At 46.9% G+C, this 9,368-nt stretch overlaps 1 protein-coding gene across 1 annotated transcript; it reads right to left on the bottom strand.

The window, feature by feature from the left end:
• Positions 1-397: 397 nt before the first annotated feature.
• On the bottom strand, positions 398-7,246 carry LOC133135050 (interferon-induced very large GTPase 1-like). Its single transcript, XM_061251805.1, is given in 6 exon segments — positions 398-2,038; positions 2,040-5,670; positions 5,934-6,024; positions 6,136-6,209; positions 7,012-7,093; positions 7,229-7,246. Coding segments are annotated over 6 exon segments (4,998 nt in total). The 3' UTR covers positions 398-936.
• Between the last annotated feature and the right edge of the window lie 2,122 nt (positions 7,247-9,368).

The raw sequence follows: 9,368 nt of genomic DNA, 5'->3' as shown, positions 1-9,368 counted from the left end.
AATTTGGGTGCTTATTTCTGAATGTTTGGAAATGATACAATGGCACAATTTGGTGACATAGTGCTACTATTTGACAGTCTACAAAATCCCATTATATTGTGGTGGTCATACACTGGTAAAGTTTAACAACTGCTGAAGCAGCCTGTTTCACCCTCAAAGTTAACCCGTAAACGTCACATTCCAGTTGATACGATGTTAATTAGTTTGTCGCCATCTAGTGGCAGCTCAGTTAGGCAGTGAGCAAAATACAGGAAGTATTCATGAAGTTAAAATGAAATTAAACATTTATTTTCAATGTGATAATGCCATTTATACAATTAACAAATGTTAAAATGTGTCTGGTGAAATACATCAGATTCACAAAGCAAAACATATTTTTATTAAAAGGCACCAAATAATTTCAAACTTCAAACAGCCAAGCAAACCGTGATGAAGAGATAATGTGGTTAATGGCATATGAAGGTCATGTGATTTTATGAATAGAATAGACATAGGAAGGATAGAAAAAACAAAATAATTAATAAAATAGAAAATGTATTTTCATCTAAAATATTCTCTTTGAAATAGCCCATATGGTGTAGGTCTCAGCATAAAACAAACTATTTAAACCTCAATTTACCATCCCTTATTATGCACCAATGGAATAATGTAGAAAGATCAGCCCTGCTAATTCAGAGACAGTGTGTATAGATAAATGGCCATCGGTCATGACAGAGGTAAAAGCACAATAAAGTATGGATATGATTTTAAAAGTATAATAACTGGCTGATGGTATTATGATGAAAAAACACAGGAGTGTCAGTATCAGTGATCGGGAATTCTTGCTCTTCTCCAAACTTCAATTCAATGTCCCCTTTTATAATGACTCGTCTTATTTGCTGTACATAATCCACACTTCATCTATTCCATTGGACTAGGCTGTGGCTGGATATGTGCTTAACCATTATGAGTTGAATCTCCCATTTTCATCTGGAAGGATTCCTCCAGGCTTTCCATGGCTTGGTCCTGGGTAATGTCTCTCCATTGGGGGGGAATGTCAGCAGGCTCAGCATTATATTCCTCTGCAAACTGCTTGTTAAACCTGGTGAAGATGTACTTCCAGTAGTCTGAGGCCTGGATGCTGGTATCAGGCTGGATGTGCCAGTCAGGGTAAATGCTCTGATACTCCTTGTATGGATGCCATTTTCCCTTTGTTGCAGCCAAAATGAAGTTTCTCTCACTGGCAACACTGGTGGAGCAGATGTCACAAAATAATTTACAGGAGTCCATTTGTCTGTGTCCCGCAATCCCCTTAGGATAGTGAATGGAGGCAAAGTGCTCAGTGTGGCTCTTGCCACCAGCTTCACAGGGGGCCTTGCAGAAGGGACACTGCCTCCTACAGCCAAACACCCTGTTAAACAGCTCCTCCTGTGGCTGAAAGGGCAGTGAGGTCAGCCTGGCTCTCACATCCCCACCTTTCTGAAACTCTACGGTAATGGACCTCTCCATTTCATCCACAAGCACCTCCAGACACCAGGAAAAGTCTTCTGGCTTGGCAGTGTTTAAGGCCAGGACTGCTCTGAGGGTGTCTTTAGGGATGACAAGCTCCTGTAGGTCACTACAGATATCCTGAATGAACTGCTGAATGTGCTGGGCCTCTTCCCCCTTTCTTTCCACTCGTTTACTGGTCTTTATCTCTGCAGTCATTATGGCTTTCTTTATTCTTTTAACCTTTGCCTTCAGGTGCATGATCTCAATGATCCTGAGGCCATCTCCCTCTGAGAACTGCTTAACCATCTGCTCCAATATCCAGTCCTGTACAAAAGTGTCATAATTATTTATGTATCTCACAAAGTCCTTAAAGTTATCCTCTGAAAGCAGCTGCTTGAGGATTGAGAACTGGAAGAAAGTTTGAGTGCTGAATTCAATGGCCTTCTGCCCTGTCAACATTTCATCCACAAGTTCAGGGCCCAGAGACTTGGTGATGTATTCCTTCACCGCAGGTGCAAGACAGTTGTAGGTGAACTCTTCAGCTTTCTTCTGACACTGGTCTTTTTTGGAACAGGTCCTTAAAGTCAGCACAGTACTGTGCCTTGAACTGTTCCAGACAGTGACGGGGGTCATTTGCATGGACAAAATCCTGATGCATTTTAAGAAACTCCAGTGCTGCATGTCCACAGATATGGATCTTCAACCTGGCCTGAAACTCAGCACTTGTTGCCAGATCACTGCACCTATCCAGGTTTTCGTCTACCCTGCAAAGCAACTCTGTTATGTATGTGTTATGGTAATCAGACCTTGTTTTCACTTTCTCTTCCACAAACTGCCAGCTGTCCTCGATGATGTGATCAACCATCACTTCTGTCTTTTCCTTCGGCTCATCTCTAATTAATGTGCTCTTAATCTTCTGCAACATTCCATCTTTCCCCTTCACTTTGAATGGCTCTCTTCCGCACTCAAGCAAGTTTCCCACTGCAGACAGTATTTCACGTACTGCGCTGCCTTTTCTCTCTAAGTTAAGGCAAAGCTGGTTGTAGATGTCTTGCACAATGTCTCGTTCTTCCATGCCATGGAACAGCAGCTCTGCCACAGTCTCATTCCACATGTTCTCAAATTCATTATTCAACTGTTGTTCAGACAGATCTTTTGCACTTTTCCTGCATTTCTCAATCAGGCCCAGAACCTTCTGCTCCATTGTGGCTGTGTAGTTTGTGTGGATGTTCTCGAACTTGAACATACCCTTTCTTATCTCCACTGCTGCCTCAAGCTTGTTTTTCACAGAGTTCTCTGTCTCCCTCCTGATGGTTTTGGCTGTGCTGATGAAGTCCTCCTTGTAGTTCTCTACCAATTGAACATGTCTATCTGGTCTCTTGTAGAATTCAGTGAGGTTGTCCAAAATGTGCTGTTCCTCTCCTGCCAGTCTGAAAGAGGCCTCCCTTTTCAGGTGGATCAGCAAGTTGTCAATATTGGAAGATGGCTGAGTCTGGGCTGCTTCTATTCCAAAGTTTGACACTTTTGTCTCAGCGTCCATTAACCAGGAATACATGATCTTCCTGAAGTCCCACTCCCATTTGTTAAACTCAGTACAAAGCTGAGCATAAGCTACAGCCACAAGGCTGTTGCGGAAACAGAAGATGAAGTTCTCATACTTCACTGCTTTCCATAAGCTCTTGGTCCATTCAAGGAACTCAATGATTGTGTGTGCTGAGCTCTTTCCAGATTTTTGTTCCATAAACTTCTCAATCACACTCCTCTTCAAATAATTCACAGACTCACTGTAGCCAGCATTGACAGGTGCCATGGGAGGGTTGCCATGCCAGAGCCCAGGGATGTACCAATTGTTTCTCTCTGGATCGTACTCCATGACATCAGTAAATGTTTTGTTGATTCCCTTATTTTCCATCTTAGCTGCTGCTTGGGTCATCTCATTCAGCTGCTCCAGCAGAAGCTTCCTGTCTCTCATGTTCTTGTCATGAGCAGAGATGTCCGGCACATTCTGGTGCACAAACAGACAGCAGGGTTTTCTCCCAACTTCTTTCATGCGCAGGAAGGCGTGCACCACAATCTGCAGGATGTCCTTCATCTCTGTGCAGTTCTCCATGGCGATATTGATGACTGTGATGTCACTCAGCCCCACCACCAGAGTGGCCAGTTCATTGTCATGCTCATAACTGTCATCCAACTGGGCCAATTCTGGTGCCTTCAGACCTTCAGTGTCAATAACCATGATGTAATCACACGCAAGCTGCCTCTTAAAATCCTCTTTCACTCTGATGAGGAGCATAAAGGCCCCTCTGGTGCACCTGCCACTACTGACAGCAAACTGGACCCCAAACATGGTGTTCAGGAGCGTGGATTTCCCAGTGCTCTGTACCCCCAGTACAGTGATCACCCGGATCTTACATTTATCCTGTGTGAGATGATGGAGTTCCTTTAGAACCTGTGTAACCCACTGCAGAGGAATGTTGGATGCGTCTCCATCCACCAGCTCCAGAGGAAAGCCTTCCTGCAGGAGCTCAGCAGCCAGACGTGGCAGGAGCTGGATCTGAGAGGTGGGGCCTTCAGGGAGTGAGCAGGCCGACTCATACAGCTGACCCATTTCCATCAGGAAGTGCTCCGTCCCCAAGGAAGAACTGGAGATCTTCCTGTCCAACTCTGCAATGACCTTCTTGTTTTCTGGGGAATTCTGACACTGTTCCTTGTACTTTGCCTGGAGCAGTGGAAGGGTTTTGCGTGAGAGGTTGTCCAGGTTGATCCTCATCCATTTGAGGAAATACTTGCGCTCCTCTGTGGGACTGGACATCACAGAGATAAAATGCAACATAGACTTTGACTTGTTGTGAGCCCTCTGCTCTGCTCTGAGTTTCTTCCTCTGATCTGAAAGCTCATTTTTATAAATTTCTAGGTTTTTCTGCCCAGCTTTTTTCACCCTGCACTCTTCTTTCTCCAGTTTGGCCAGCTGTTTCCATATAGCCCCTTGCAAGGGCAGCTCCTTCTCCTTGAAGCTGGGAATATCAGATATTCCTCCTGTGATTTCCTCAGCCTTCTCCTTGCCCCACTTACAGCAGGTGTAATCTTCATCAACATGGATCCCTAACTCACGGGAGACAGCAGACATCCCTTCAACACTCACTTTGACCACATTTTTCTTCAAAATGTCACTGATAGCCGAACACAGGACCTTGATAAATTCTGCATCATTCATCTGCGGACCCTTTATGATTATGTTACTAGGTCGTAGCTGTAACTCAGAAATACATCTCCTGAACTCATTCTTATTGAAGCTTTTGCTCTGTGAATTGCTGATCAAGAAACAGTGAGCCTGACTGTGTTTGGAGTCCAGAATTTTGCATTCGGACCCAAAATCATCACAAAACACAAATATAGCAGCAGAGGTGCTACAGAGGAAAGCATACTGAGTTTCAAAGTCTCTGAGGTCCCCACGGAGGTTAGCTATGGCCAGTGGCTCAGAAAAGATGTCAACGTGTCGGTTCCCACAGGGCAGATACCAACTGATTTCCACCAGCCCATTGAAAATCCTCCTTGGGGTGTTATCACACTCCATGTGTTTGTGAACAAAGGTGTCGTGGTACTGCTGAGGGTTGCTGAGGACCTGGTTCAGAATGTGAGACTTGGACATGCTGCAGTTTCCCAGCCTCACAAAAGAGACCATGGGGAGGTCAGAGAGAACAATGCTCTCCTCCACAAACCCTCTTGGGTCCTCCAAAGAGTGTGGCTTGTACTTTTTCACAATAGCCCTCATGGCCCACAGCATTAAAGTGCACTCTTGTTCATCACATTTAGGAAGCAGCAGAGGCACAGAGAACTGGCACATGGACATTTTCAAAACCATCTCCTGCTGGAGAAAACCATCTGAGCACAGAAAAACAGCAGTTATGAGGTCCAGGGGGTTTACTCTGTTGCTGTTGAGTTGTGGATTGTACTGGGTATCCAGTGACCTTTCCCAGTTCTTCAAAGCTCTGTCCTGTTTGGAGGTGCACCTCACACTCCTAGCAGTCACATTCACCATCATCAGCTTCCTTAGGAAACACCATGGCAGATCTTTGAGAGACTGGATGCTTTCATCAGATAATGTCTCTCCATCAATCTGTAGCACCTGGCTCAGAGTCAGCTTGTTCTTCAGGTGGTGTTCCAGTCCCAGGTCTCTCAGCAGCTCCTCCAGACTGGTTCCTGTCATTGGGGATGAAAGCTGCATTAGTAATTATCCTGTATGTACAGTACTATACTGGTTTATGTCATTGGGAATAAGAGCAGCATTACTACATGAAAATATGTACAGTGACAAAGATTATATTTAAAATCAGAATCCACAAAAAAGACATGATAGTGGAAATGAATGGTCAAATCATCGAGATCACAAGAAAAACAGTTCTCTCTTCAAACTATAAGTAAATGCTTGAAATAAATAGTCAAAATACATTTATATCACTTACTTGTGTGTACACATACTGAACTGTCCTTGCTGCAGCTACCGTTTGGAACAACTGCAGTGATGTTGAAAATATATTCCACCCCAGGTCTCAGATCAGAAAGGACAGCTGTGGTGGTGTTGGGGGCACATTTCTGTAATCTGGGCTCTTCTCCCTCACAGCTGTACTTGATGTGGATCTCATAAGAAACTCCCTCCATGCTGACCGGTCGTTCCCAGCACAGGCTCACTGAGCTGCTCTTCACATCAGTGGCTTCCACCCTCCCAGGGGCACAGGGCTCTATCGGAGAGAACAGAGACGGAGGTTTCAATCTGAGTCATTTCTCTCGCCTGCAAACATTCTGAAGGGAAGAGTATTTTCCCGTTGTATACTCATTGTATAATCAGACTAATTCAAACTTACATAAACACACTAAATTCTCAAAGTTCTCACATCCACAGTGATCCCATGCTTTCCAGGCCAGGAATTCAAGGCCCTCCCAATCTATCTCTCTTGCTCCGTCTCCCAATGCCAACAAGGAGTCGAAATATAGCCTGTAAGTGTGGGTGCCGGTTTGTGTGTGTGCGTTTGTCTTTCTCGTCCTCTCTCCCTCTGTCAAAAATACAGGCCTGTGGCCTTTGACCGACGTTCATCCCAGGCTTGAGGAAGTACGGCTCATCTTATCTCTAGAGTTCTTACGCTGATGACACCCAACTCTTTGTTTCCGTCCCCCCCCCCATACCCAGGTCTGCCAGCTCTGGTCGCCTTATGGTTCCCTCTCTATGAGCACCTGGCGGTCGAGCTGCACGTTCACGCCTGTTTCCATTCTGGTTTCTCAGTGGTGGAATGACCTGCCTACCACTGTCAGGACAGCAGAATCCCTCCCCCTATTTTGACGCAGACTAAAAACACACCTTTCAAACTGTACCTTAGTCTTCCCTCCTGAATCCCCCTCCTTTCTGATATCCCTCTTGTTTAAACACGCCCCCCTCCCCCCCCCCAGAAAAATAAATAAATACATCCACTTATGATCCACTTACTGACAAATTCTAAAGACAACACTCGGTTTACAAGTCAGTATTTTATATCACATATTACTTACGTATCACAATTACTAATGTGAGGGCCACATTGTTATTAAGCTCCTTCGGGTTGGACTTTTCTGGAATCAGCCATATTTCAAACTGCTTCCACAATGAGGACACATAATATTCATGGAGGGAGTGCTGACATTTTAATAAGCGGTAACAGACTAAGGGGTCCCTGAAAACATTCTCATGGGCACAAAAAGCACTGTTGCTACAGCACTAGACCCTGACCTCCACCAGGTAGGTCATCAGGGAACTCAGGGTTCTTCTACTATGACAACCTGGGCAATTATAGTGGTCAGAAAATGTCAGGTGTTGTTTAGAGATCATTATAGCAGGATCGAGCAGGCCGGGAGACAAGAGGACAGAGAGAGTCAAGGACTGAGGAGAGAGAGGAAAGCAGCATGGAAGATGCAGAATCAGTGGGTAGTTTGGAGAAGGATTCAAGAGGAGGGAGGGAAGCGGTGACTCTGGGGGCAAGGGAGGAGGGTGATAGAGAACGGAGGTTACATCGGACAGAAACAGTGGGGGTGAGAGAAGGGGAGGGAGGCAGAGGGGCTAGGGGGATGGAGAAGGAAATTAATTGGTGATCGGACTTGTGTAGAGGGGTAACAGTGGGGTTAGAAGAGGAGCAGTTCCTCAGAAAGATCAGGTCAAGAAGGTTTCCAGCCTTGTGAGTTGGGGGGGGAGTGCTGCAGAGAGAGGTCAAAGGAGTGAAGTAGTGGTAAGAAGGCAGCAGACTGGGAGGCTTCCAGGTGGATGTTGAAATCTCCCAGGAGGATAAGTGGGGTGCCATCCTCAGGGAATGAGCTAAGTAGAGTGTCAAGCTCATCAAGGAAACTTCCCAGGGGACCTGGAGGACGATAAACGATGACAATATAAAGTTTAACTGGGTGAGACAGCGTGGCATTCAAAGGTGGATAGGGATAGGTCAGTGAGGGAAAACGCAGAGAATTTCCAGGAAGGGGAGATCAGCAAGCCAGTGCCACCTCCACGGCCAGAGGGCCGGGGGGTGTGTGAGAAGAAGGAGGATGAGAGGGCAGCGGGGGTGGCGGTGTTCTCTGGTGTAATCCAGGTCTCGGTGAGGGCAAGGAACTGTAGGGACAGGAGGGAGGCATAACCAGTAATGAAGTCAGCCTTCCGTGTGGCCAATTGGCAGTTCCATACCCCCCCTGCAACTGTGAAGTTGTCACAGGGGGTCAGTGAGGGGTAGCAGAGGTTGGTGGGGTTGGAGGGCCACGTCGCTGGAAGCACGTTCTGAAGGGGAGAGAGCAGACTGTAATGGGGTGCTGACACACCATACCATCCCAAATGGGAGGGAGCTGAGCTCCAGAATTCCACTTCTAACCCTCATCAACTGTTCTCCATTTTCTCTTCTCTCCTCAGCACACCTCCCCCACCATCTCAGTCCTCGCTCACTGCTGATGACTTTGCGGTATTTTTTGACGAGAAGGTTGCAGATATCCGCAGCACCTTCGTGACCACCACTACCTCTGTGCCTGCCTCCCTTTCTGTGCCTGCCCCCTGTTTCTCCTCTTTCTCTCTGCTGATGTGTCTCACCTCCTGCTCTCCTACCGCCCTACTACTTGAGCCTTGGACCCCATCCCCTCAAACCACTTTCAGGCAATCACGCCTGACATCCTCCCATTTGTCACCTCCCTTGGTAACTCCTCTCTGTCCTCTGGCTGCTTTCCCTCATCATTCAAGAGGGCCTACATCACCCCGCTCCTAAAGAAACCCACTCTTGACCCCTCCTGCATTCAAAACTACCGTCCGGTATCTCTCCTTCCTTTTCTATCCAAATCCATTGAACGAGCCGCCTCCAACCAACTCTCTTCCTTCCTCTCTCAGAATAACCTGCTGGACCCCCACCAGTCCGGCTTCAGACCTGGCCACTCGACGGAGACTGCACTCCTCTCCGTCAATGAGTCCCTTCAGGCCGCACAAGCAACCTTTCTCTCCTCTGTCCTGATCCTTCTTGACCTCTCTGCGGCGTTCGACACGGTCAACCACTCCATCCTCTTAGCCTCCTTGGCATCTACAGGGATCTGTGGCACAGCCTTAGAGTGGATCAAATCTTATCTCTCTGGCCGGTCCTCCCAGGTGTCCCGGGCTGGAGGAGTGTCAACCCCTCGCCCCCCTAGTCCCCCAGGGCTGAGTCCTCGGACCCCTCCTTTTCTCCATCTAAACGAGATCCCTTGGCACCGTTATCTCTGCTCATGGCATCTCCTATCATTGTTATGCCGATGACACCCAACTCTTTCTCTCCTTCCCCCCATCAGACACACAGGTCTCTACCCATATCTCCGCCTGCCTGAGAGACATCCAGTGCTGGATGGGCAACCACCATCTAAAGCTCAACCCAGGTAAG

The sequence above is a fragment of the Conger conger genome, chromosome 8 (genome assembly GCF_963514075.1).
Source record: "Conger conger chromosome 8, fConCon1.1, whole genome shotgun sequence".
Classification (NCBI taxonomy): Eukaryota; Metazoa; Chordata; class Actinopteri; order Anguilliformes; family Congridae; genus Conger; species Conger conger.
Note: the sequence above shows the minus strand (reverse complement) of the source record. Positions and strands in the feature narration are given on the sequence as shown.